Source organism: Dama dama, chromosome 22 (genome assembly GCF_033118175.1).
Source record: "Dama dama isolate Ldn47 chromosome 22, ASM3311817v1, whole genome shotgun sequence".
NCBI classification, from domain to species: Eukaryota; Metazoa; Chordata; class Mammalia; order Artiodactyla; family Cervidae; genus Dama; species Dama dama.
The window spans coordinates 16,448,575-16,474,673 of NC_083702.1; the positions used below are offsets into that span (position 1 = coordinate 16,448,575).

The 26,099-nt window shown below is 55.8% G+C and overlaps 3 protein-coding genes across 6 annotated transcripts; 2 read left to right on the plus strand and 1 right to left on the minus strand.

Moving 5' to 3' along the window:
- Positions 1 to 59: 59 nt before the first annotated feature.
- GNB3 (G protein subunit beta 3) lies at positions 60 to 7,434 on the plus strand. The gene is made up of 10 exons (XM_061124818.1): positions 60 to 1,105; positions 1,322 to 1,411; positions 1,689 to 1,727; positions 3,496 to 3,602; positions 3,694 to 3,757; positions 3,874 to 4,036; positions 4,118 to 4,184; positions 4,274 to 4,475; positions 5,842 to 6,058; positions 6,818 to 7,434. The coding sequence occupies exons 2-10, from the start codon at positions 1,355 to 1,357 to the stop codon at positions 6,922 to 6,924; spliced, it is 1,023 nt and encodes a 340-aa protein (XP_060980801.1). The 5' UTR covers positions 60 to 1,105; positions 1,322 to 1,354; the 3' UTR covers positions 6,925 to 7,434.
- Positions 7,435 to 9,010: 1,576 nt separating this feature from the next.
- Positions 9,011 to 11,285, minus strand: CDCA3 (cell division cycle associated 3). 3 transcript variants are annotated; one of them, XM_061124819.1, is made up of 6 exons: positions 11,202 to 11,285; positions 10,815 to 10,989; positions 10,436 to 10,562; positions 9,941 to 10,234; positions 9,488 to 9,591; positions 9,011 to 9,358 (listed from the first exon to the last, which is right to left on the minus strand). In XM_061124819.1, exons 2-6 carry the CDS (start codon positions 10,932 to 10,934, stop codon positions 9,206 to 9,208), a joined length of 798 nt encoding a protein of 265 aa, XP_060980802.1. In that variant the 5' UTR covers positions 10,935 to 10,989; positions 11,202 to 11,285; the 3' UTR covers positions 9,011 to 9,205. The 3 variants fall into 3 exon arrangements, with proteins under 3 accessions (XP_060980802.1, XP_060980804.1, XP_060980805.1); XM_061124821.1 differs by lacking the exon at positions 10,815 to 10,989 and having other exon boundaries at positions 11,202 to 11,261; XM_061124822.1 differs by lacking the exon at positions 11,202 to 11,285 and having other exon boundaries at positions 10,436 to 10,558; positions 10,815 to 10,952.
- Positions 11,286 to 12,021: 736 nt separating this feature from the next.
- Positions 12,022 to 25,515, plus strand: USP5 (ubiquitin specific peptidase 5). 2 transcript variants are annotated; one of them, XM_061124823.1, is made up of 20 exons: positions 12,022 to 12,256; positions 14,964 to 15,089; positions 15,344 to 15,410; positions 15,625 to 15,758; positions 15,906 to 16,051; positions 16,318 to 16,502; positions 16,971 to 17,065; positions 17,866 to 18,059; positions 18,779 to 18,850; positions 19,116 to 19,203; positions 19,336 to 19,461; positions 20,317 to 20,470; positions 20,746 to 20,920; positions 21,561 to 21,649; positions 22,453 to 22,644; positions 23,150 to 23,293; positions 23,384 to 23,529; positions 23,745 to 23,898; positions 24,146 to 24,230; positions 24,849 to 25,515. In XM_061124823.1, exons 1-20 carry the CDS (start codon positions 12,146 to 12,148, stop codon positions 24,940 to 24,942), a joined length of 2,577 nt encoding a protein of 858 aa, XP_060980806.1. In that variant the 5' UTR covers positions 12,022 to 12,145; the 3' UTR covers positions 24,943 to 25,515. The 2 variants fall into 2 exon arrangements, with proteins under 2 accessions (XP_060980806.1, XP_060980807.1); XM_061124824.1 differs by having other exon boundaries at positions 12,023 to 12,256; positions 22,453 to 22,575.
- Positions 25,516 to 26,099: the final 584 nt, after the last annotated feature.

Below are 26,099 nucleotides of genomic sequence, written 5' to 3' on the forward strand. Positions count from 1 at the left end.
GGCCTCCTGGAGATGGGCCCCTCCAACCCGTGATTTGTCAGGGAAATCTCAACCACCTGCCTCCCTCATGCAAATGAACCCTGACCCCTGACAGCTGCTCCCTGGGCCTCTTACTCTAAGCCAGCGTCTTCCCTCTCTGAGCTTGGCTGAGACTTAGGGCAGCCTGATCCCTCTGTTTCTTGCCTTCACGGCCCCAGCAGAGCCCGGCGAGTTATGAGGGCCCAACACCAGATGCAAGCAGCGGATGGGCTTGTTCTCCACTTCCATCCTCTCTGCACCCAAAGCTGGGCCAGGCCCGTCCGTCCTCCTCTTTGGGTCTCCTGGACCTCCTCCCAACCCCCCAGGATCAGCTCCCGGGGGCAGCTAGTTGGGGTTTGTCCTAAAGAAGGATTATCCAGATCAGTGCCTTCTAATCTCAGCTCCTGCCTGTACCTCCCCATGGTCACCACAACCCTCTCCCCCATCACCCTGAGCTCGGGAGCACAACTCGGGGTGTTGACAATGGGCCATCTCTCCTGCTCGCTCTCTGGCTCCGGGGCTGGTTGCTAGGTAGGCCCTGACGGCCAAGATCATCACCATGGGATGGGGGGCCAGGCCTGGGGGGGACCCTGGAACGTGGTCGGGCTGCTCCTTTGCACCCTCCCAGACCCAACCCTTAATCCTCACAGCTTTGCTCTAATCCCGTGGGGCCTGATGCTCTGCTCTCTGCCTGGAGAGGGACTGGCCAGGGAAGCACCCCACCCCTCCTCCCTCCAGGGCTTGTTGCGGGTGCCGGGGGGGGGGGGCGGGGGGCACTGTGCCCCGCTGTAGCCCCACACTCCTGCTCCCACCCTCCCCGGGCTGGGCCTAGGTCCCTCTACAAGCCGCACACCTCCCTCCCCATCCTCTGCTCCCCCCACAACCCGCCAGCTGATTTCATTTGCCTGACAGTCGTCATTGGCCCTACCCTTCGCTGTCTGCACCCCCCGCACCCCCCCCCAGGCGGGGCCAGGCCAGGCCAGCTCCTCTGGCAGCAGAGCTGGGGCAGGTGACGGGCGGGTGTCGCGGCTGAGGGAGCCAGGAGGCGCCTGGGGACCAGAGCTGGAAGCCTAAAGTCAGAGCCCAAGTAAGAGGGGCTGGCCTGGCTCTGCCCTCTGGGGCTGGGGGCTGCGGGGGGCGCGGGGGTGGCCTGGGACTCCAGATGTGGAGGGGCTGGCAGGGGAGGCGGTGCAGACCACCCAGTCCTGGCCCAATGTGGGGAGGGGGCTCCAGCCCCCCATGGTGTGGGATGTGAGAAACAGAAATGTGGGGGTCCCCTACACACACCCCGTGTCCCCGGCAGGAGACTAAGGAGCCACCCCTCAAGCCGTCCACGATGGGGGAGATGGAGCAGTTGCGGCAGGAAGCGGAGCAGCTCAAGAAGCAGATTGCAGTAACCCCAGAACCCTCCCTTCCACCTGGGGACACGGGAAAACTAGGAACGGGGCCCATGCGGGAGTGTGGCCCCCAGGGGAAGGGCTGGCTTCACCCTGACTGACATCTCAGAGACCCCTGACCTGGAAGCGGCCAGAGACTTCCTGAACTTGGAGCTCGTGTTTGAGCTGTGCCCCACCCCGCCCCTCAAAACCCTAGAGCCCCAAACCCACCCACCTAGACACCCGCACACACACCCTGCCCCTACCCACACCCATGTCTGCTATCCCCCCCAGGATGCCAGGAAAGCCTGTGCCGACACTACCCTGGGAGAGGTGAGCCCCCACCGCTCCCCAACAGGGCCAGAAGGGAGGGATGGAGGGGAGGGGATGGCGTGGGAGCCCCCTGACCAGCCACAGCCTGGCGCCCAAGCTCCAGTACAGCATGTCCTTGGAATGAGGAACGACATGAATTAATTCATTCAACATTTTGTGAGGTCTGCTATGGGCCAGGCACCGAGTCGGAGACTAGGGAGGCAGACGCTGTCCTCATCCACAAAACAAGAGCGCCAACCCCTCCTGGCTGGCTGGCCAGGATGAAGAGGACTAGGGCTGTTAAATCAGAAGCTCTTGGAGACTAGTTGTTGTTGTTTAGTTGCTCAATCCTGTCTGACTCTTTTACGAACCCAAGGACTGTAGTCTGCCAGGTTCCTCTGTCCATGGAACTCTCCAGGCAAGAATACTGGAGTGGGTTGCCATTTCCTTCTCCAGGGGATCTTCCCAATCCAGGGATTGAACCTGCATCTCCTGTGTGTGCAGGTGGATTATTTACCACTGAGCCACCTGGAAAGCCCAGACAAGACTAATTACAAGCTGGCTGATACTGCACTTTTTCAGTCCTGGATGAATTTTGTTTCACATTTTGACATCCTGGAAATTGAGATGCATCCAACAATGATGCCTTACAGTTATAATCAGCAGCACTTTTTCTTTCTTAGTGATCCATAAAAGAATGGTGCTTCTTGGAGCCAGTGCCATCTTAGATTGAATTAAATGTTAATAATAAGAGTAAATATTTACTGAACATGAGCCAGGCACTGGGTTGCTTAAATACATAATTTCATTTAATTTTCCTGACAACTCCATAAGTCTGGTGCTAAAAACTTCATTTTACAGATGGAAAGTGGGGCTCAGAGAGGTTAAGTAATTTGCCTGAGATAAAGCAAATAAATGGCAAGTCAGGTCTTTTGACTCTGGAGCCCCAGTCTAATGTCTAGAAGGCCAAAGGAGTCTCAGGGGCATAGGACCCCAAGTTTCAGGAGGGGGCAGTTCAGTGCCATGGTGCTGTTCTGGATACCCACTTAGCGCTGGCCGAGCAGCAGCAGTGGGCGAGGGCAGGCTCCTAGCGGCTGGGTTCAACCAAACATGTGCATATTGTCCCAAGTCCATGTGTAGTGGACTCACATTGGCAGCTTGAATCGGTCAAGGTGGGGGTGTTTACATGGTGGAACCCCCCCTTCCCCTTCACCTTGACCCCTGGCCTACACAGGAGAGGTGGTGGTTAAACCCTTAGCCATATACCCTGGCCTTGCCCATGTCTCTCTCTACACCCATCTAAGCCATGCCTGGGCTGACTTCTCAGCCCTTAGTCGTCCTGGAAGCCTGACTTCGAGCTGGGCATGCTACAGAAGCTCACACACAATCCTGGCTCAGATGCTGACGTGTAGGCATGCGCCCTGCTCACCCTGATTTATTTTTATCTGTGCTGTGTGATGTGTAGGATCCTAGTTCCCCAACCAGGGATTGAACCCATGGTGCCTGCATTTGGAGCACAGAGTCCTAACCACACACAGGGAGGTCCGCTCCCCCTGCCTTCTGACACCCCCTTTCAGAGCTTCCCTGGTGGCTCAGATGGTAAAGAATCCCCCTGCAATGCAGGAGACATGGATTCAATTCCTGTGTGGGGACGATTCCTTGGAGAAGGGAATGGCAACCCACTCCAGTATTCTTGTCTGGAGAATTCCATAAACAGAGGAGCCTGGCGGGGTACAGCCCATGGAGTCGCAAACAGTTGAACACAACTGAGCTAACTAACTTCCTGCAGCTGGTGTCTGGCCTTGAAGTCGTGGGACGCGTGCAGATGCGGACACGGCGGACCTTAAGGGGACACCTGGCCAAGATCTACGCCATGCACTGGGCCACCGACTCTAAGTGAGGCTTAAGAGGCCTGGGCCGGGGGCGTTACGGGGAGACAGGCAGGAAAGGGGGGTTGGGTGACACGTGTGTCTTCTCCTCTCCCCAGGCTGTTGGTAAGCGCCTCGCAAGATGGGAAGCTGATCGTGTGGGACACATACACCACCAACAAGGTACCAGCCCAGCCTCCTGGCCCCGCCATTGCCCGCCTTCCTGGGGGCATCCCACGCCCTTCCTGTGCCCCCGACCTGGGAGCTCAGCCCAGGCGCCTGCCACCCCACCCCTGCAGGTCCACGCCATCCCACTGCGCTCCTCCTGGGTCATGACCTGTGCCTACGCCCCATCAGGGAACTTCGTGGCCTGTGGGGGGCTGGACAACATGTGTTCCATCTACAGTCTCAAATCCCGGGAGGGCAACGTCAAGGTCAGCCGGGAGCTGTCAGCTCACACAGGTGAGTGAGAGGCCAAGGGTACCTGCGGGTTGTGCCCGGCAGCCAGGGCCCTGTCCTAACCGCCCCCACCCCCCAACCCAGGTTATCTCTCCTGCTGCCGTTTCCTGGACGACAACAACATCGTGACCAGCTCCGGGGACACCACGTGGTGAGGCCCAGGCGCCCGTGGGTGCGATGGCCGGGGAGGCGCCTCTCTGCCGGCCTCACTGGGTGACAGCGTGTCCCCCCACCCCGCAGTGCCCTGTGGGACATCGAGACTGGGCAGCAGAAGACTGTGTTTGTGGGGCACACGGGGGACTGCATGAGCCTGGCTGTGTCCCCTGACTTCAGACTCTTCATCTCCGGGGCCTGCGATGCCAGCGCCAAGCTCTGGGACGTGCGGGAGGGGACCTGCCGGCAGACTTTCACCGGCCACGAGTCGGACATCAACGCCATCTGCGTGAGCCCCCTCTGAGCTTCTGGTGCCCTCTGGGGACCCCCTCCCCACCACCACCCCCCCACTCAGCCTTCATCCCCTCCCATGGCCCCCTGCCCCTTTCCTTTTGACTTTTCACTTTGAAATAATTTCACTCCCAGAAAAGCTGCAATAACAGAAACGGTTCCCGTCTGCCCTTCACCCATAGTCACTGTCACCTTTTTGCCACATATGCTTTATGGTTCCCTCTCTGCAGGGGAAGGGAGGGAGGGATGGACGGACACACAGATACACACCCACCTAGATGTAGGTATAGATACACTTGGTTATTAATTTTTTTCCCTGGGTTCTTTGACAATAGATTGCAGACCTCATGCCCCTTTAGCCCTTCAATGCTTCAGTGTATTGGAGAAGGAATTTCTCCAGTGTACTGGAAAAGGAAATTCTCCAGTATTCTTGCCTGGAGAATCTCATGGACAAAGGAGCCTGGTGGTTTTTGGTCCCTTGGGTTGCAAAGTGTTGGACATTACTGAAGTGACTTAGCACATATACACTTCAATATATACTTCCTAAAATCAAGGCCATTCTCTTCCATAGTCATAGTCTAATTCTTTTTTTTTTTTAACTTTTATAAATTTCTATTATTATGTTGTGATTTTTATTTTTATTTTATTGCCACACGACTTTCAGGATCTTAGTTCCTCTGTGCCCCCTGCAGTGGAAGAACAGAGTCCTAACGCCCAGACCACTAGGGAATTCCCGGCAGTCTAATTTCTTAAAATCAGGAAGTTTAAATTGATGCAATACTATAGTCTACAGTGTGTATTCAAATTTCACCAGTTATCTCCAAAATAGCCATGTTTTCTCTGTCCACGAACATGCATCGCATTTCCTTGCCTTGTTTTTTCAATTTCTTTTAAACTGGAAACCTTTTTTGCCCTTTTCCTGTCTTTGGTGACATTGACACTTTGGACGAGTACAGGCCAGTTTTCTGTAGACTTTCCCTCCATCAGGTTATGAGACATTTCCTGAGAATGAGATTCAGGATATGCTTGTATACTTGGCCCTGTGCTGACACGCTGATCCAGGGCCTAGAGATGCTGGTGTCTGGAACAGCCTCCACCCTTCTAACCGTGTGACCCTGAGCACGCTGCCCACCCACCCTCAGCCCCGTGCTGTCCCCTGCCATGTGGCAGTATTGTGGAGCCAGGGAGGGTGTAGGGAGCCCAGCTGCAGCTGGCAGGCCACAGAAGGGATGGGGCAGGAGCTGGAGAGGCCGAGGGAACTAGCCTGGAGCCGGGAGAGGGCAGGAGAGGTTGAGGGCTGCCCAGGTCTGAGTCCTGACCCTCACCGCCACCCCCCGCCCCACCCTGGCCACCTGTATCTGCAGTTCTTCCCCAACGGAGAGGCCATTTGCACGGGCTCAGACGACGCCTCCTGCCGCCTGTTTGACCTGCGGGCCGACCAGGAGCTGACCACCTATGCCCATGAGAGCATCATCTGCGGCATCACGTCTGTGGCCTTCTCGCTCAGCGGTCGCCTGCTCTTCGCAGGCTACGACGACTTCAACTGCAATGTGTGGGACTCCATGAAGTGCGAGCGCGTGGGTGAGAGCCTGCCCACCATGGCCACCCTCTTACAGCTGCTCCCTCATTACTGGCTGACTCTGAGCTCCTCCCCTAGAGCAGTCCCCTTGGTTCCCAGTCCAGAACCGTCTCCTCTCAAAGTGAAGTTGCTCTAAGCAGCCTTTCGCCATGGCCCACTGCAGCTGCAGCTGCTCCCCGCCAGAGGAGCTCCTTCCAGTCACCCCCAGACCTGTGGACCCAGACTGTCCAGTCAGGAATGGGTTTCAGGGGCCTCCACGGAAGGGAAGGGCCACCTTGGGGACTCTGCAGTGACAAGAGTCCAGGGGATGGGATGTGACTTGAGGGCCCTGACTCCAACCTGGGTGCTTCTCTGGGACTGGCCTGGTCTGAAGTTGAATCAGTGTGGCTTCCTCTCTCAGGAGAGGCCGGGTGCCCAGGGAGGAGAACCCTGGCCAGAGTCAGGATCCAGACCTTAATTCCACTGCTTACTGTCTGAGTGCTCTTGGCCGAGTCACTTGTCTCAGGGCCTGTCTCCATTTGGAAGCTCCCCCTTCCCCGTTTTCCCAGTCAAGGTGCCCTTGCTTTTCTCTCAGCAGCTGACACACGTCCAACCTTCCCATCCCTCACCCAGCCCAGATCCTGGATGGGGAGATTGGCCTCGAGGGAAACCCTTTCCCTTAGGGCTAATCCGCTTTCCTCTTTTAGTCGGATGCCCCGCCCCCCTAACCTCTAACCCCAGCTCCCTAACACCTGCCAGGCTGACTCCTCTCCCTTTTTCAGGCATCCTCTCCGGCCATGACAACAGGGTCAGCTGCCTGGGGGTCACAGCTGATGGGATGGCTGTGGCCACCGGTTCCTGGGACAGCTTCCTCAAAATCTGGAACTGAGGAGGCTGGACGAGGGGATGTAAAAGGCCATGAAGACACTCACTCAGCTGCCCCTCCCCTGCCCAGTTTCTTAAGGTTTCTTCGAGCTTTTCTCTTCTACACCCCAGCTTTCCCCCTTTGAGGGCAGTGGGGAGGATGGGGAGCGTGCCTTTGGGAGGCAGCATCAGGGACTCATCAGGGGTGGGGGAACTGCCCCATCTCCTCCCAGGCCTCCCCGCTCCATGGTCCTGACAGCTTCTCCCTTTGTGAGCAAGGACAATGGACCCCCACCCCTCCCTAACCCTAACCTTGGCAGGCCTAGCAGGCTTCTTGTCTGAGGCCGCAAGCCCTAGGATTCCTCCCCCAGAGCTACCACCTTTGTCTAGACCTGGTTGGCACAGGGTGCTCGGCCCCGTGACTGTGGCTCTGACACAACTAGGGTCCTGGCCCCCTTCTCCTTCATGCTTTCTCCTTTGTCTACCTTCTTGCCTCTCCTCAAGCACCTGCAATAAAGTGTAGCGCCTTGTATGTGTGTAATGTTTGCCTCCCAGCTGCTTCTTTTCTGAAAAGACACAGGTCCCACTTAAGTAATGAAGTATTATAGGTGTGGTGATAGAGCTTGGGTACCAGATAGCTGCAGGCAGAAAGGTTGGAGGCAGAAGCCCAAGCCTCATGGGCAAGGCCTGAGATGGGTTAGGAAAAGGTGGTTGGGGTGGGGTGTGATCTGCATGACAGCTCACCACCGCCTGCCTTTGGTGCATATGAGTGTGTTTGCACAGAAAAGTTATGTTGAGAAAGAATCAGATTACAAAAGGCCTATAGAAAGCTATTCTACACCTTGTCCTAAGGGCAATGGGGAAGAGTTTCGAGCAGAGTAGTAATAATCAGTGATGCTTCTTGGGAACATCGCCCTCATAGCAATGTAGGTTGATGAAATGGAGGAAGGGGGAGCCTGGAGGGAATGGAGGTAAACAAGGTAGGAGGCAGCAGGCAAGAAATGTAGGACAGAGTGGGGAGGGAAGGGACGGGAAAGAGATTAAAGATATAGAATCACCAGGAGGAAGTGAACAAGGGCTAGGATATGGGATACTCAGAGGGGAAGATTTGAGATGATAGCCAAGGTAGGATTTGGCAACCGGGTGGAGAGTGCTGTCATTCACAAGGTGAAGGGAGGAGGAGAAACTTTGGGGGAAGAACACACATTCAACTTTAGACAAGTTGACTCTGAAGTGCCTCTGGGGCAGCTGAATGAAGGTGAGGGTTAGGTACAGAGACCTGGATGTTACCAGAAATCGGGTGACGGACAGTTGAAGCCCCAGAAGTGGGGGAAGGGGTGGTGGTGGGATGAATTGGGAGATTGGAATCGACATATATACACTATTGTGTATAAGATCAAACCAGTCAATCCTAAAGGAAATCAACCCTGAATATTCGTTGAAAGGACTGATGCTGAAGCTGAAGCTCCAACACTTTGGCCACCTGATGTGAAGAGCTGACTTACTTTCCCTGAAGCTGGGAAAGGTTGATGGTAGGAGGAAAAGGGTACGACAGAGGATGAGATGGTAGAATGGCATCGCCGACTCAATGGACATGAGTTTGAGCAAACTCCAGGAGACAGTAAAGGACAGGGAAGCCTGGAGTGCTGCAGTCCATGGGTTCGCAACGAGTCAGACTTGAGTTAGTGACCGAACAACAGCAAACAGCAATGTATAAAATAGATAACTAATGAGAACCTACTGTATAGCACAGGGAACTCCACTCAGTGCTCTGTGCTGACCTAAATGGTAAGAAAATCCAAGGAAGAGGGGATATATGTATATGTATGGCTGATTCACTTTGTTGTATAGCAGAAACTGACATGGCAGTGTAAAGCAACTATACTCCCATTACCAAAAAAAAAAAAGGCCCCAGAAGTAAACATCCAGGGACAGCAAAGGGGAAAGGGCCAAGGACAGCACCCTGGGGAACACTAGGATTTAGGGGAGGTGTGTAGATGAGGCTTGGAGGTACCAGCATGGGGACAGTCAAGCCAGGGAACACAAGCCCCCTCCAGGCTTTCTGCAGACAGGAGACCCAGTGCACGGTTTAGGTACAACACTTAAAAATATAACTTAAAATCACTTGCTTTAATATACAGAAATATGTCAGACACAAAGAAAACCAACGAAGCTCTGAGTCCCAGAGTTGGCAGTTTAGGGGGAGTTAAGAAAATGAACTTTTCCAGTCTCCCAGGGCAAGAAGGGGCGGGAGGACACAGAATGGCCAGGCCCTTGGGGAGTCTGGTGCTGGAGCCATGCATGGTCTAGCTCTCCACCAAAGGAAAGTGCTGATTTTCCTTGTCATGACCCTGGCCTTGCTCCCATGCTCGTCCTCCAGTTTTCAGAGGTCGTCCAGTTCCCAGAATGGCCCCTTCCTTTAGTTCCCTAAAGTTTTCACTCAGGGAAGGCTGCTTACCCTGCAAAAGGCATTGGGCAAGGTGAGGGAGGGCAGGAGGCTGTTCAGGGGACCGAAGACTGGGTGGGGAAAAGGCCCCTATCTTTATTCTGGGTTTCCTAGTAACAGCTTTCACCCGCTTGCCCTTTACCTGTCGTGGAGTCAGAGTCCCGGGGGAGTTGTCATCCTGCAGGACGGTGAGAGGAGACCTCCCTGGAACCTTGTTGTTTGCTTTCCGCCTGCTGCACTTAGAACCTGCGCAGGGGACACAAGAGACATGGGTTTGATCCCTGGGTTGGGACGATCCCTTGGAAGAGGGCATGGCAACCCACTCCAGTATTCTTGTCTGGAGAATCCCATGGACAGAGGAGCCTAGCAGGCTACAGTCCACAGTGTCGAAAAGAGTCAGACACGACATAAGTGAATTAACACACACACACACATACACGCACAGGCACACTTAGGACCTCAGGTGAGTAAGGAATTAAAACAAGCAGCCAAGGTTAGGGGCTTTCAGGTTATTCTTCCTCCGTCCGCCTGTGGACGTTATCCCAGAGTGTTCTCCCAAGTGCTCTTCCCCATCCTGTGCCCTTAGATTCTGTACCTGAAGATCGAGGAGTCTCGGGGTCTCGTAAGGGCTTGTCTGAGCCCTGGCTAGCCACAGGCGTTTCTGAGGCATGTCCTGTTTTCTCCCTGGCAAACACCTGCTCGGCAGGGAGTTCAGTCTGGCTCCCAGGAGGCACCTGGTCTTCAAGGGAAACCTGGGTGCCCAAAGGCAAGTCCAGTCGAGGAGATGAAGGTGTCTCTCGGGGCAGAATAGCCTCGGGCGGAAGGCTTAATTTGGGGTCTTCGGTCTCAAATACATCACTCAGTTGTTTCACCAGTGGACTTGGAGGCTCTGGGGAGGGGAGAAGTGATATGAGATAGTGACCATCTGTCACAAATCATTCAGCAAGGAGGAAGGGATACATGGGCCTTAGGATTCGCGTCCTGGTCAGTGAGGGATCGGGAGAAGAGGAGTCACTGAGAGACAGCAGTGTTGAGGAAAGAAGGACGTGGGTTCAAAGTAGGAGGATGACAGCATTGGGCCAACACTTACCTCCGCTCGTCTTCATAGGTGTCCGTGCAATGCCAAGGGTAGGGGAGCGGGGATCTGAGTCCTGGGCCAGCTTAGGTTCCTCCACTTGCTCCCCTGCCAGCAGGCTTGGCTGTGGGGAGCTCTCTACCTGTCAGGACCAAAGGCTAGAACGAGTCTGGGCCCTCAACTCTCCCCTCCCAGGTCTGTAGCCTTAGATCCATACTGCAGAAGGGAATTGCAAAGGCCCTCAGACATTCAGCCTACTTCACCGGGATTGAGAATATGGAAAATAAGGCCTCAAAGGCGAGGGGTACTGGGGGAAGGGAGAGTTCTCTTAGATTAGGCAGCGACTCCGAAACTGAGACAGAGTCGCTGCCTCCTCCATGCCACCCCTGTGTACCTGGATGGGAGTGCGCAGGATGCCGGCGCTTGGTGAACGGGGGTCCGCCACTCGAGACAGAAGCTTGTTGTGCGGCGGAGGCCGCGCTGGAGTGACGGGGACGCTCTTAGCTGAGCCCATCGCAACCAGCAGAAATAGGATGGGGCAGGGCCCGGCCCGGGAAAGGAGGGGATGCCTGCGAGAAATGACTCAGGTCTCAGCCCTTACGGCGACCACGTTGGACCTTTGACTCCAGACCACCCATCTCCCCCCGTTCCCCGCTGAGAAACTGCCTGGCCGCCGGGCCAGAGGTCTCTGCGGGGATGATGACTAATACAGTAGACAAGACAACTCCTTCAGGGCCTGCTGGGCCCTCTAAATTATTCACTATTTATTCAAATCCCTTACCGGGCCCCAATTCCACCTCTGGGTGCAAAGCGGCTCAATCCTCAACTCCCGAAGCTGAGTTTCAAACTTCCCGCCACGCCCCTGCCCCGACCCTATTGGCTGAACCGATGCGGGCTCCTATAGGCCCTCTCTGTGAGTACCGCCTCCAATCAAGGAAGCCATTGGGCTGCGTGAACGTCTATCATGGGTCCGTGGGGCCAACAGGCAGCGGTTTGACTCGCCGGGGTGACGCTTCCTTGCTAAGGGGACTTTTGTTCCGTACCCGGCTGCCGGTTGTGAGATTTTGCGGGATGCTAATCTTCGCGCAAGAGATCTTCGGTTTCAAAATGAAGTGATTTTATTAAAAAATAGAATCATGAGTTAGTACGCTATTATTTACATATCCCGCTGGAGACGGAGTTACGAACATTTTTTTCCTAAGGCCAGAAAGATAGTAATCCTCATTGGTCGACGTAGTTATCAATCACTCAACACTAACCCTCTCTAACCCCGCCTCATTGGACAGCCCATTTTCAAATACCAAGACTACAGCTGCCCTTTAATTTTCCCATTGGACAGGTCTCCCAGGAAAGTTTCTGGGATTGACTGGTTTAAACAACCATCAGTTTCTGCTCTTCAGTAGAAGATACGCGAATGCACTGTAAGGTCCCAGAGTCTCGGCAGCAAAACTCCTGGGCCCACCTCGCTGATCTACGTGCGCTCTGCCCTGGAGGAGTGGGATTGGCTCTTTTGACCATCGATTGCATTAGAAGTGCTTTTCATTGGCGATGGTCAAGAGGCGGGCAGAGGGCGGAGCACTAGCGGGCAGGCTCGGTCCAACTGCCATTCTCGCGCGTCTTCCCTTCGGCGCATGCACCTAACGAGTGGTGCTCATTGGATGGAAGGGTAGGGGGGGACTAGAAGCGGTGAGAACCGCTGTGTGTGGAAGAGCTGGTGCCGGTGTCATGGCGGAGCTGAGTGAGGAGGCGCTGCTGTCAGTATTACCGACGATCCGGGTCCCCAAGGCTGGAGACCGGGTCCACAAAGACGAGTGCGCCTTCTCCTTCGACACACCGGTAAGCCCGTTCCCCACGCCCGCAGCGAGCACGACTTCCATCTCCCTGGTCATTCTGCCGGGGCCTGCAAGGCTTGGGCCACCGCCTCCTTGCGGTGCACCATGGGGCTTGTAGTCTTCCACGCTACTCCTGCCGTTGCTTTGAATACGCGCGAGCTGTCGTCTGACTACCACTCCCGAAAGCAACCGCGCCCGCCCCACCCGCTCCTCGTCTCGTGGAGCACTGTGGGGATTGTAGTCGCTCACTCCCCTCATTGCCGTTCTAAACTAGAGGCTCCACCCAGTTGCCGGACTACATCTCCCACGTGGAGCCCTGCGAAAGCCTGGGAGTTGGCCTTGCCTGTCGCGCATGGCTCTCCGGGTTTTGTAGTCTCATGTGGGAGGGATGGGGCGACCCCCCCCTCCCGCCCCCCGCTGTTCTGAGCCCGGGTTGGGGGTAGTAGGGTGGGGACTGCAGTTCCCAGGCGCCCAGTAACCTGGAAGTGGCCTTGAAGAAGGCTGGTTCTGCGAAAGGCTGAGTTATAGAGCCTCCACCCATGGTTAATTTGGTCAGGGGGCGGGGAGGTGGGTCATTGGGTGGGGGTGGGGGGAAGAGGAGAGGAAAGCTCTAGTCGTTTCTCCTTTGAGGTGAATCATGGCCGCAGTCCCCTTTCTTTCTCCCGTCCATCAGAGAGCGCAGAGGGAAACCTTTGGAAAGTATTCCCAGAGAGATGGTTTCTTTCTTGGGGGACACTAAGGCTTCTTTCCCATCCCACTCCCACTCCTGACTAGTTAGACAAAGCCACCACCCACACCCTGCTTCACGTTTGGCAGGCTCCACCCGGTACCTCCCTTCCTGCAGTTCTGCCTTCCTGTGACACCGTCAGGCAGACACAAGCCTCCCGCCAGGCCAGAGCCTGAACTGAGGGCAGCAGCCTGGCTGGGATCCGCCCCCCTCACCACCCCTCCCTCAAGCCGCTGTGGGCCCTGCCCAGGGTGTTCAGCCAGACCAGCTCATGGCTGGGAAAACTGCAAGTCAGAGTGGAAAGGCTTCATTAATGCATCGCCAGTGCTGAGTATAGCAGGGTGATCTGAGGCCCATTTCAGGGTCATCACTGTGATTTGTGGGTTGCTTGGATTGCTAGGCTTTGATCTGGGCCTCAGAAAACATGCTGCTTCTCTGAAGTCTGGCAGAATGTAAAGAGGACAACTGCTCAGAGCAGAACTCTGGGGTTCCCAGTCCTTGGTGGAATCAGCATCTTTTATTGGCAACAGAGGAGTTTAATCACTGCAGAGCTCCCACAGGCCTCCCAGTTTATCAAGTGCATGGATCATGAAGTGCTGTCTTTCTCAGGAAGAAAAGGTTTTTTTCCCTTAATTATCAACAGATGGTAGAAGTCTCCCTTTCTGTACTCCTGTCTCCCTCCTTAGTAATGGTTTGAATAATCCAAAAGGGGTTTTGATCTCATTACACTTTTTTTCTCTCTTCCCTGTCAAGAGGTCTCCATTGGTTGTCTTTGCTAACCAACTTCTGGCATATTTGATTATTTTTAAATTGGGTTCATGATAGAAAGAGTTTATGTGACTTCCCTGATGAGAAATGCTCTATTTGTCCATAAATTTTGTAACCCGCACAGTTCTCAGGAGTGATACAGAGCGATCTATGGGATGGAGAACTGCCCTATTTTTAATTCCCAGCAGAGAATTTTTCAAGGCCACTGAGGCTTTAATTCCAGGAAGAAGATGCCTGTTGTTGCTTGGATCTGAGAGAAGACTCTGTTGTCTCCAGTTTCCTCCGCCCCCTTCTCCAGCACCCTCTTCACAAGGGCACTGGTAGACTCACTCAGGTTGGGGAAAGCCCATGTCCCCTCCTCTGCTGTGATTTACAGTGGACACTTGTCTTTTCCCTGGTTTCTTCCTGGGCTATGTGTATTCTAGCTGTCTCAGAAAGTGTTGCTAGATTGTTCCAGAAGAGGAATGGCTTTGAGGTTGGAGGCTGATGGGACTTCTTGGAGATTTGGTTATGGCGGGGGGGGGTGGGGGAGGCATCCGGGTGGTGGCTAGAGAAGGCTGGGCTTCATGTCCTTGCCAGACGGGGTCCTGGTTCAGCTGTGAGCCCCAAGCAGCACATGGTTCCCTTGGAGCCAGCCTTTAGCAGGAAAGAGGAGCCGAAACCAATGTGGGCCAGGGTTTGATCATCTGGTAGAGTGAGGTAAAGGAAAGGTCTGATCTTGCTGGCAAGCCCATGGGTTAGATGTCTTGTTCAGATGCTAGTATCTCTTCTCCTCCAGCCTGGAAGGTTTGCTGAATCTTGGTGGTCAGGTGGGGTTGGTCATGGTGTTCCTGGTTTAGGTGCAGTGTCTGACATGGAGTTCTTCCCAGGTCTGTAGTAGTTGATCCCGACTCACTCTGGATCTCAAGGCTCCAGGAAGGAGATCAGGGAGTTCTCTGCATTGACTGGAGGGCTTCAAAGAAGGAAAAGGAGTGGTGACTGACAGGCATTGCTCAGCCCAGGTGTTCTTGTTGGCCATTACCAAAGTCATAGGAGGATGGGGAGACTCTTAGCCATGTACCAGGTCCTGAAAGACTAATAGGTGACTTGCCAGAGGCCACACAGTGCTTAAGAACAGACCTTGCCTCCGGAAGCCACTCATTTCTAACCCCAGGTCTTGCCTTCCCCTGGCCAAGCTTCATCCCGCCTGTTTCCGCCCCTGCCTCTTGTCCTGCAGGAGTCTGAGGGTGGCCTCTACATCTGCATGAACACATTCCTGGGCTTTGGAAAACAGTATGTGGAGAGACATTTTAACAAGACTGGCCAGCGAGTCTACCTGCACCTCCGGCGGACCCGGCGCCCGGTAGGCAAGACCTGCTGCCCTCAGGCTCATCCTGCTGGGCCACCAGGTTGAATCTGTCTGTCCCATCCTGACCTCTCAGGGGCCTCATTTCCGCCCCATACCTGCTTCTGCTGGGGCCATTAAAACTCAGCATGTTTGATTTTTTTTAGCTCTTATCTTTTCTGAGATTAACCCACTCCATCCCCGTCCATCCATTGTCCATTTGTCCCTTCCCTGGTGCTGGGGCTGATCGTGCCCTTCCTGCCTCACTGTAGAAGGAGGAAGACGCGACCGCAGGCACTGGAGACCCTCCCCGCAAGAAACCCACCCGACTGGCCATTGGTGAGTGTCTCTTCCCTGAGCTGGTTTCTCCTGCTCTCAGAGGTGCTAGGAAGGCCCCTGAAGGAAGGGCCTGGTCAGTGGCCCTGGGACCCTGGAGGGGGCAAGGTGAAGCACTATATCAGAGGACGGGGGTCCCCCTGCGGTGGTCATCCTACCCGCACTCCCTCCCCCATTACTCCACCCCCCCGCCCCAGCTCCTTCCTTGTCTCACCAGGTGTCGAAGGTGGGTTTGACCTCAACGAGGAGAAGTTTGAATACGACGAGGATGTAAAGATCGTCATTCTGCCGGATTACCTGGAAATAGCCCGGGATGGGCTGGGGGGACTGCCCGACATTGTTAGAGATCGGGTACAAACACCTTCCCGCCCTACTGAAGATTCTGGGGCAGGCGGGGTCAGAGCAGCGGGGTGGTGGGCAAGCTCCAGGAAAACTGATGACGGAGGGGTGGGTGGGGCTGGGAACTGGGTCCCGCCTCTGACCCTCTGCTTCCCCCAGGTGACCAGTGCAGTGGAGGCCCTCCTGTCGGCTGACTCGGCCTCCCGCAAGCAGGAGGTGCAGGCCTGGGATGGGGAAGTGCGGCAGGTGTCTAAGCATGCCTTCAACCTCAAGCAGCTGGACAACCCTGCTCGGATCCCCCCCTGGTGAGGCCTGCCCCACCCACCGCCACCTCGGGGCGAGACCCGCAGGGCAGGGGCAAGCAGTCACCCTTCTGGGAGTCTGGAGGGAGAGAGGCTCAGGAGCAGGATAAGGAGGGAGACTCGCGGGGAGCTGGACTGGGGGAGAAGACGTCCCAAGGAGACGAGAGTAGGCCTTGGACCAGTGGGGGAGCTGCAGAGCCCCGTCTGTCCGTCCACCGCTCCCATAAACTGCTGACCTGTACTCGGCTCGTTTTCTTCCCCGGGGTCAGTGGCTGGAAGTGCTCCAAGTGTGACATGCGGGAGAACCTGTGGCTCAACCTCACGGACGGCTCCATCCTGTGTGGCCGGCGCTACTTCGATGGCAGCGGGGGCAACAACCATGCCGTGGAGCACTTCCGGGAGACGGGCTACCCGCTGGCCGTCAAGCTGGGCACCATCACCCCCGACGGAGCTGGTACACCCCGCCCCCTCCACGTGGACATCCCTGGGTCTGAACCACTACTCATTTCACATGACACGAACAAAACATGAGTCTAGTCTCCTGATAAACAATGAAAATATTGCAGATGAAACAGAACTTTCAGATAGCCCCCTGAAACCCCAGTCCCCATCCTAGTGATGACCGTCATTCTCTTGTAAGTAAGAGAGTAAGTCTTCTGCCAAACTCACTTCACTCTCGAACCTCCTCCTGCTGGGTGGAGACACAACCAGTTCCAGCCCTCATCCTGTTTGACTGCATCTTCTTTGACAGCCAATCCAAGAAGGGCTTGAGGCCTCTCTGATGCTCGAGGGAGCCAGGAAGGTTGCCCTCTGGGCTTGTCCTGCTGTCCCACCAAGGCCTCTCGGAGCAGGGGGTGGGCTCAGTGTTCGGGTGGGATCTGAACTGCCCGCCCCCTGACACTGTTCCTGCCTCCCACACTAGATGTGTACTCATACGACGAGGATGACATGGTCCTGGATCCCAACCTGGCTGAGCACCTGTCCCACTTCGGTATTGACATGCTGAAGATGCAGAAGGTGAGACTGCTCTCCGCTCAGATTCTCTTGTCCCTGCCCGTCAGGCCCTCCCTCTTTGCCCGAGGCTGAGGCTGAGGTAGCAAGGAGGGAAGAGATGCCATGGTGACCCCAGTTCCCAGGATTCGTGGGCTTCCTGTGAAAAGCCGTGTAGAATCATTTCATCATTCAGCGACTATTACTGAGCGCCTGTTGTGTGCTGGTCACTCTGTGAATGAGGCAGGGGTGGTCCTTGGCTTGTAGGCTTCTACCAGATGAGACACAGGCATCCTTTGTGTGCTTGTGCAGGTCAGGGAATAACCACCAACTGTAGGCAGAGCCGCCAGAGTTTCCAGCAGGGGCCGCCGGGCCCAGGGGCCCGAGGAAGCAATGCTGGGGTGGAGATCTGAGGGTGAGAAAGGGTGGCTTCAGAATGGAGGAACACTTCAGCTAGGGGATGTCATGTTCACTTCATCCCCTCATGTGGGCGGAGGCCTGCTGCCTGATGGGCCCCTGGAGGTTGCCTGTGGCCTTCCAGAACTTGCACCAGAGGATGCCCAGTGGGCCTCCCATGTCAGGGTCCATAATTCAGCACGTTCCAGGCTCCAGCTGGCTCTCATCCTAGACTGTGTTTTAGAACATAAAAGACACAGGTCTGGGGCTTCCCTGGTGGTCCAGCGGCTAAAAGCCCATGCTTCCAGTGCAGAGGGTCCGGGTTCAATCCCTGGTCAGGGAAGTAGATTCCACATGCCCCAACTAAGACCTAGCAAAGCCAAATTAAAAAGAAAAAAAGACACAGGTCTGAAGTGCCTCCTCCCCTGCAGACGGACAAGACGATGACAGAGCTGGAGATAGACATGAACCAGCGCATCGGTGAGTGGGAGCTGATCCAGGAGTCCGCAGTGCCGCTCAAGCCGCTGTCCGGGCCCGGCTACACCGGCATCCGCAACCTGGGCAACAGCTGCTACCTCAACTCGGTGGTCCAGGTGCTCTTCAGCATCCCCGACTTCCAGAGGAAGTGAGTCCTCCCTTCCCCCGCGGCCAGCCCCCGACCCCAGGCCCTCCGCCCACAGCCGGCCCCCTGGCTCTGCCCAGACCCCCAGCCCTCTCCTAGCAGCCAGCCTCCAGGCGCCCACCTCTGGTGCCCTCAGGACCTCTGTTCTAGCTCAGTCTTGGCTCTTGGTACATGCTGGGGAGCAGGTTGTAAAGTTGCTTATACACGAGCCCACTGGTGGGGCCAGATGCTCAGTCCCAGGGCTCTCCCAGGCCTCCTGATGGACTCAAGGGCCAACAGGTGCTCTTTATTTTGGGCCAGTGACATCAGATGAGCACCTAACGTGGGCATGGCGCATTTGGGGAGAAGGGAGGGCTGGGACATGGAGACAGAAGAAAGCCAAGTTAGGGTTAGGGAAGTGAGCTTCCTGTCTAAATAGGAAGGCCTGAGACACATGTGAAAATTTAGGATATATTGATGTGTTCTATTCAAAGAACATGAGCTGTATTTATCCTTCTGAGTGTCTTCTCCCACCCTGTGGCTCTGTCTCGGGGCAGAGGCTTGTGTACCCAGCATGCTGACCGGTTTGGGAAGGGGAGGGAAGGCAGGTTGCTGGAAAGACGTGGACCCCAAGTGTCAAACACATGTCTCCCCACTCTGGAGGGACCTGTTCCCTGAACGGTCCCTTCCCTTTTCCTCTGGGCCTGGCCACAGCCCCTTCAGTGATCCTTCCCTTGGCTCAGGTACGTGGATAAGCTGGAAAAGATCTTCCAGAATGCCCCAACGGACCCCACCCAGGACTTCAGCACCCAGGTGTATGTAGCTGGGCCTGTGTGCCCTCTTTCTCCTCCATGACCCCCTGAAGTGAGCAACAGTGTAGCCTCTGGCCAGCTAGACGCTTTCCAATGGCTGTCTTGCAAGCATGCTGTCTACCTTGAGTTGGGTTCCCATGGAATCTAAGGTGGTTCACATTTAAGAGAGTTGTCTTAGGGGGTTTGAGCAGGGGTCGAGTTGGGGAGATAAGGGGTAGATTGGTGGTGTCAGACGGAAGCTAAGTGGTTCTTTTGGGTGATGACACAGGGCCAAGCTGGGCCACGGCCTGCTCTCGGGGGAGTATTCCAAGCCAGCACCAGAGTCGGGCGATGGGGAGCAGGTCATGGAGCAGAAGGTGGGTGTGGACCTCCGTCCCTCTCAGGCTCTGGAATGGTGGGGGAACTGAGATCCATCTGGGAGGTGTCTAAAGAAGGCCACTTGGTGGCCTCTTGGGCCCCGGCTGAATGGCTGCCCCAATTCTGCCTAGGAAGTCCAAGATGGCATCGCCCCTCGGATGTTCAAGGCCCTCATTGGCAAGGGTCACCCCGAGTTCTCCACCAACCGGCAGCAGGATGCCCAGGAGTTCTTCCTGCACCTTATCAACATGGTAGAGGTGAGGACAGGGAGGCGGGGGCTATCTTCACTCTCCTCCTGCCTACCTGCACCTTGGCTCACTCCTTCTTCCCGCTGCTCACTTGTTACTCCTCTGTCAGCCCCAACCCAGCCCCACCCCAGTGACCCCGAGCACTGAGCCTTTACTGAGAGTGGCATTTGCACCTGAGGACACTTGTCAGGCTTGCAGCCTAATGAAGGATGCTCCCAAAGAAAATGATAGGCCAGCACTTAGTGCTTAGAAAGAAAGTACAGGGGACTTCCCTGGTGTCCAGTGGTTACGACTTTGCTTTCCAGCATAGGGGGATGCAGGATCAATCCCTGGTCGGGAACCTAGGATCCTCCAGGCCAGGAAACCAGAACCAAGCAATGTTGTAACACATTCAATAAATACTTTTTTTTTTTTTAATATTTATTGACTCGGCTGTGCTGATCTTAGTTGTGGCACACGGGATCTTTGATCTTTCATTGCGGCATGTGAACTCTTATTAATTTCCACAAGTGGTATCCAGTTCCCTCACCAGGGATCGAACCTGGGCCCCCTACATTGGGAGGGCAGAGTCTTAGCCACTGGACCACCAGGGAAGTCCCCAGTAAAGACTTATTTTAAAAAGGAGGTCCACATTAAAGAAAAATAGAAAGTACAGGCACTTTCCCATGCCGTCCCGCAGTGCCAGAATGGGCCGGAACTGGCGGGTTGATGAGGGAACGTTTCTGCTCTGCTCTCCCATCCCTGCACCTCTTTGTGCCCCGCTCCTTTCCATTCCCCTCTCCCCCTGACCCCCCAGTGACTCTTGTAGGCCCCCACCCCAGTGCTTGGCTGTCCAGACCTCCCCACCCTGCCTCTTCCCCATAGAGGAATTGCCGGAGCTCCGAAAATCCTAACGAAGTGTTCCGCTTCCTGGTGGAGGAAAAGATCAAGTGCCTGGCCACAGAGAAAGTGAAGTACACCCAGCGAGTGGACTACATCATGCAGCTGCCTGTGCCCATGGACGCGGCCCTGAACAAAGGTGGGTGCTCTGCTACCCCCCGGGGCCTGGGGGCTGAAGCCTGGCAGCGATGGGGCTTGTGCACCTTCTAGGAGCAGAGCCCGAGGTATCCCTGCTTCCCGACCAGGCGGGGATGTGGGGTTGACCTTGCCCGCAGCTGGTCAGCTGAGCTGTGCTGAGAAAGAGCCCAGGTCACAGGCAGACGTGTGTCTGCTGGGTTTGGGGAGGCAGAGGGCGGGGCTGAGGGGGGCCGTGGCGCCCCCTCTGAAGGGTCCACCCACTGCTGCTGTCACCAGAGGAGCTTCTGGAGTATGAGGAGAAGAAGCGGCAAGCTGAAGAGGAGAAGCTGCCTCTGCCTGAGCTGGTTCGGGCCCAGGTGCCCTTCAGCTCCTGCCTGGAGGCCTATGGCGCCCCCGAGCAGGTGGACGACTTCTGGAGCACGGCCCTGCAGGCCAAGTCAGTCGCCGTCAAGTAAGTCCTTTGGGTCCCGGCCTCCGTCAGGGTCATCCCCGAGATGCTGTCAGCCTCTTCTGCGTTCTCTCATCCCTTTGTGGTCAGAACTCAGGCTTCCATCAGTTGAGGCAGGTAACCTGGGGCCTGAGGGGAACCAAGAGGCCCTGGCAGAAGTGGACTTGGATAACTGCTACCTGTTACCTTGACCTGCCCTGCCAGTCTTCACCTCTCTTGGGATGGATGGGGTCACTTTTCAGGAAGCCTCTGCTCACTTCCCCAGTGCTGGCAGAGCACGGGCACTTAGGAACAGTCGTGGACAGAACTGAGATTTCTAGCACATAGTCTTACTTTTTGCTAACCTGTCACTGGTGTGAACTTGAGATCTGAGAGAGTACTTTGGTCTCCAAGATTTCAGCCACCTGCCCCTTTGCTGTTCCTGCCCCTAAGAACCCCATCCCGCCCCCCCCCCCCCCCCCAATTCCCCTACTTCCTACCTTCTGCTGCTGTTCGTCTGCAGACTTTCTTGATGCCTGTCCAGGTCAGGAAAGGAATATAAATTGTCTTCAGGGCGGTTAGTTCTTCTACCTATGAGAGGCTGGACTCAGGTGGGGCTTTCAGGACAGCTTCTCTGGGTACCAGGCCATTCTCTCTTCCCTAGGACCACACGATTTGCCTCGTTCCCTGACTACCTGGTCATCCAGATCAAGAAGTTCACCTTCGGCTTGGACTGGGTGCCCAAGAAACTGGGTATGGTGGCCTGGACGAGCAAGGGAGGCTAAGCAGAAAATGCTAGAAAAAGAAGGGGCCTTGACATGTAAACTAGTGCTTCTTCAGCTTTCCTCTGAAAGGGGAAACATTATTAAGACTTCTTTGATTTAAAAAAACTTTTTAACTACCTTTTTAAATTGAAGTATCATTGACTTACAACATGATGTTAATTACTGCTATAGAGCAAAGTGATTCAGTTATGTTAAATACATATATATTCCTTTTTAAATTTTTTTGTTACAGTTTATCATAGGATATTGAGTATAGTGTGCTGTGCTATACAGTAGGACGTTGTTATTTAAGACTTCTTTGATTTTATAGTTATGACTTACACAAGAAAAGTGGTTTTCATAGTTTTACTTTTATACAGTTGGTAAGATGTTTTCATTTTGATAATCTTGAAACAGCTTGTTTTCACGGGTCTCACAGGCTCCTGACGACTTTGCAAACCCCAGAACTAGCTTCATTTCCTAGAGAAGTTGAGCCCCACGGAAGTACAGAATCGTTCCGTGGCACAGTCAGAGACCCCTCCCTGGCTCGTGGCTCATTGGTGGTAGATCTAAGACCGGAATCCTATTCACTTGCCCCCCCCACCCCCACCCCCACCCAGCCTGTGGTTATTTTTATCACACGGCGATGGGTCCCTACAATGGGTCCTGCTCTGCGCATCATCTTATTACAGAGCAAGATGGGGGCAGGGGCCTGAGATTCCCAGAGTGCTCTTCCCAGGAGGGCCTCGGGGATCTGCCGAGGTGAACTTTGTCCTGCCGTACGCTTTCTAGACGTGTCCATCGAGATGCCCGAGGAGCTAGACATCTCCCAGCTGAGGGGCACAGGGCTGCAGCCTGGAGAGGAGGAGCTGCCCGACATTGCCCCACCCCTGGTCACTCCGGATGAGCCCAAAGGTAGCCTTGGTTTCTATGGCAACGAAGACGAAGACTCCTTCTGCTCCCCTCACTTCTCCTCTCCGACATGTTAGTGACTCTTCTTCCTGCCTGTCTCTTTCCCTTGCTGATGGGGGTCTTCTCTGCCTGCCACCCCTTGGTCCTGTCCTTTGTGCTCCTCCTGTCCTCCCTTTCAAATTGTCTCTGCCCTCCTGATGGACGTGAGGACTGAGAGAGCACCCCAGCCGCGTTCTCTGTGTGGGTGGAGCAGCGCTGGCTAATTGCCTCTGCCCCTGTAACCTCGTGGGCTGGGGGCAGGGGCGGGGGCTCATACTCCAGAAACAACCTGTTGTGGGAGAATGAACAGGGAAGGGGCGCCCTGGGGCACCTCTGGCCTCAGTTCTGCAGACCTTGAGGATAGTGCCGGCCCCACATGAGGTTGTGTTGCCATTTTAGTTCTGGAATAAGGTGCCAGGCCGTGGAGGAAAAAACGCATGGAACGGGTGGTTGGGAGAGGGCTGGGGGGAGGCTGTTGGGGACGGGCAGGGAGTGGCCCAAGGAGTCAGGCCCTTGTGCCCATGCTTTTCCCCCGCAGCGCCCATGTTGGATGAGTCAGTCATCATCCAGCTAGTGGAGATGGGCTTCCCGATGGATGCCTGCCGCAAAGCCGTCTACTACACGGGCAACAGCGGGGCTGAGGCCGCCATGAACTGGGTTATGTCGCACATGGACGACCCGGGTAGGCAGGGCTGGGGATCTGGAGCGGGGGAGAGGGGTGGCAGGCAGGGCCAGCATCTCCCCCAAACACTTGAACCCCTTCCATCCCCAGATTTTGCGAACCCCCTCATCCTGCCTGGCTCCAGTGGGCCCGGCTCCACGAGTGCAGCCGCTGACCCCCCACCGGAGGACTGTGTGACCACCATCGTCTCCATGGGCTTCTCCCGGGACCAGGCCTTGAAAGCCCTTCGGGCCACGGTATGGGCGCCCCCCCAGCTGAGGACAGGTCCGCTGGGAAGATGAGGGCGGGAGCGAGGTTTCACCCCTCAGGAGCAAGTGAGGACTACCCCTGTGGTTTGGCCAGTCTGGGGCTCCACCCTTGAGTGGCTGTGGTGAAGGAGCAGAGGCCTTCACTGGGGGTTTCTCAACCCTGACCTTGCTTTTTAAAAAAGTAACACTTCCTCCTTCCCAAGAACAACAGTTTAGAACGGGCTGTGGACTGGATCTTCAGTCACATTGACGACCTGGACGCAGAAGCTGCCATGGACATCTCGGAGGGCCGCTCAGCTGCCGACTCCATCTCCGAGTCCATACCAGTGGGACCTAAAGTCCGGGATGGTCCTGGAAGTGAGTGTCGCTGGGAGAATATAGCCAATCCGCTCAACTAGGTCTTCACCATCAGGCGGCTCTGCTTCCCTCGGGAGGGTGCAGAGTCAGAAGTTTCATGGACATGACTCGTGAAGCTGGGGTCTGGGAGGCTGAGATAGACTTGGCCCCAGCCTGTCTGCCATCTCTAAAATCCCACCCTGGGCATGAGCTGCTGGACACATCCCCCTCCCTCACTGTCTGCTCTGCCCTCTCTCCCCTTCCCTAGAGTATCAGCTCTTTGCCTTCATTAGTCACATGGGCACCTCGACCATGTGTGGTCACTACGTCTGCCACATCAAGAAGGAAGGCAGGTGAGGGGCCAGCACGTGCCTTCTGAATGGGGGAGGGGTGGTGGGAATGGGTAGGGGCATCCTGGAAGACCCTAGAATATTCCTGGGTGGCGGGGGAACATAGGGAACTGCTGGTGCAGGCCACAATTCACCAGAAATTGATAGAAAGCCTGAGGGCAGAGATGGGCAAACTAGGGCTCCAGGACTGAATTGGGCCACTGGCTTTTATAAATAGTTTTAACGACTACGGCCACATTCATTTATGTATCATCTGTGGCTATTTTCACGCTGCAGCAGGCAAGTTGCATAGCTGCATAGTTGCATAGACCTGATGGCCTGCAAAACCTGAAATATTTCCTGTCTGGCCTTGACAAAGCTTGCTGACCTCTACCCAAAAGGAATAGGTGGGGGTGGGCTGTAAAGACAGCACAGGGGTCCAAAAACACAGAGGAGAAACGACCCTGTGAGATGGGACACTCCCTTCAGGCAGGAGGCAGCTGGGCTGAGTTTGGGGGCCCAGGCAGAGAAGGTTGCGAGCCTTTGCCCCCGAACCACCAGGGTCAAATCCAGGGAGCACGTCAGAAAGACAGACTTGAGGATGCCCGGGTTGTTCACCCTTCTCCCCGCCCCATTCCCCAGGTGGGTGATCTACAACGACCAGAAAGTGTGTGCCTCTGAGAAGCCGCCCAAGGACCTAGGCTACATCTACTTCTACCAGAGAGTGGCCAGCTAAGAGCCTGTCCTGAGGGCGCCCCGGGGACAGACCACCCAGCATGAGGAATGGGGCTGAGGGATGGACGCCTCCCTGCTCGGTACCCCTTTTCTTTTCGTCCCCAGCAGCAGGGAAGAAGCTAGAGGCCAGGAGAGAATGGCCAGGCAAAGCGTAGGGTGGGGGCGCCTCTGGGGAGACTTTGGGAATGGAGTTGGAGGGGGCGGGAGGGGCCGGCCGCCTGTCTGTGAGGAGACTGTTGCTTCCCTGCCCTTGACCCCACAGCGCTCTGCTTCTCTGTGATCCCGTCCGCCCGGTGTGGAGCGGGCTTGTTCGTGTGTGGGTGTGGGTGGGTGTGTGGGTGTGTGTAGCGTGGGTGTAGCTCTGTGCCGCCTCCTCCACTGAGGGGGCTTCTGTGCCTCCCCTCCCCCTTTGTGTGTGCTCCCCGTGTGGTGGGGCCAGGAGGGATGTGAGGGAAATGGGGAGCCAGCCCCCCCCTCGCCCTCCTGCCTCAGTCTTTGCCCCACCCTGTCTCTCCCCGTCCTTCTCTGGAAAATGCCAAAATACAGGATGTGAATAAAAGTACAGTGGCTCAAGCGTGTCCTGTTTGATATCTTGGGGGAATCTGCCTTTCCTGGGTTAGCAGGGGGGTCAGGCTTTGAGAACTGCGGGCCCTGCTCCTCCATGCCGCTCTGCGCCCCCTCCGGCCCCCCTGGCAGGCAGTTCTATATTTTTTACTTCTATACATTTTACTGCTCTTGGGAAATTGGGGTCTGAGTGAGGTGCTCACGGGGGCAGGAGAGGGAGGCTGAGGGGTGGGGGCTGTCAGATGCAGGGAAGTGGAGGAAAGTCGCATAAGAGGGGGCCCAAGTGGGTTCTTCTCGAGTGTCCCCAGGTGCCTGGTGGGGAGCCCTGGGCACCAGGCCTTGCAGTCCCTTGTCTGGCCCTGGCCGCTGGAGCAAAAAGTGACGTACTCCTGGAGGCAGGGCAGACCTCTGAACTGCCTCTTTAGTAGTTGCACGGTGTCCAGCCCATGTGGGACGTCCCTCCGCCTGTGAACCCTGTTACTTGCCCAGTTAACTGTGGGGCTGGGCCGGCCCTGGGTAGGTCAAAGGTGCCTGCTCAGCAGTCAGGGATGAGGCCGCTCCGATGGGGGCAGGGGGGGTTCCATTTCCCGGAGT

What these genes read in the sequence shown, in the direction of transcription:
- GNB3 (XM_061124818.1), top strand. Translation starts at nt 1,355, where the DNA reads ATGGGGGAGATGGAGCAGTTGCGGCAGGAAGCGGAGCAGCTCAAGAAG. An exon ending in ACACATACACCACCAACAAG is followed by an intron (nt 3,758 to 3,873) that starts GTACCAGCCCAG and finishes CCACCCCTGCAG; the next exon opens with GTCCACGCCATCCCACTGCG. An exon ending in CGGACATCAACGCCATCTGC is followed by an intron (nt 4,476 to 5,841) that starts GTGAGCCCCCTC and finishes CTGTATCTGCAG; the next exon opens with TTCTTCCCCAACGGAGAGGC.
- CDCA3 (XM_061124819.1), bottom strand. Translation starts at nt 10,934, where the DNA reads ATGGGCTCAGCTAAGAGCGTCCCCGTCACTCCAGCGCGGCCTCCGCCG. An exon ending in CGAGACTCCTCGATCTTCAG is followed by an intron (nt 9,592 to 9,940) that starts GTACAGAATCTA and finishes TCCCCTGCGCAG; the next exon opens with GTTCTAAGTGCAGCAGGCGG. An exon ending in GGACTCTGACTCCACGACAG is followed by an intron (nt 9,359 to 9,487) that starts GTAAAGGGCAAG and finishes TGCCTTTTGCAG; the next exon opens with GGTAAGCAGCCTTCCCTGAG.
- USP5 (XM_061124823.1), top strand. Translation starts at nt 12,146, where the DNA reads ATGGCGGAGCTGAGTGAGGAGGCGCTGCTGTCAGTATTACCGACGATC. An exon ending in CCTTCTCCTTCGACACACCG is followed by an intron (nt 12,257 to 14,963) that starts GTAAGCCCGTTC and finishes CTTGTCCTGCAG; the next exon opens with GAGTCTGAGGGTGGCCTCTA. An exon ending in CCTGCTCGGATCCCCCCCTG is followed by an intron (nt 16,052 to 16,317) that starts GTGAGGCCTGCC and finishes CCCCGGGGTCAG; the next exon opens with TGGCTGGAAGTGCTCCAAGT.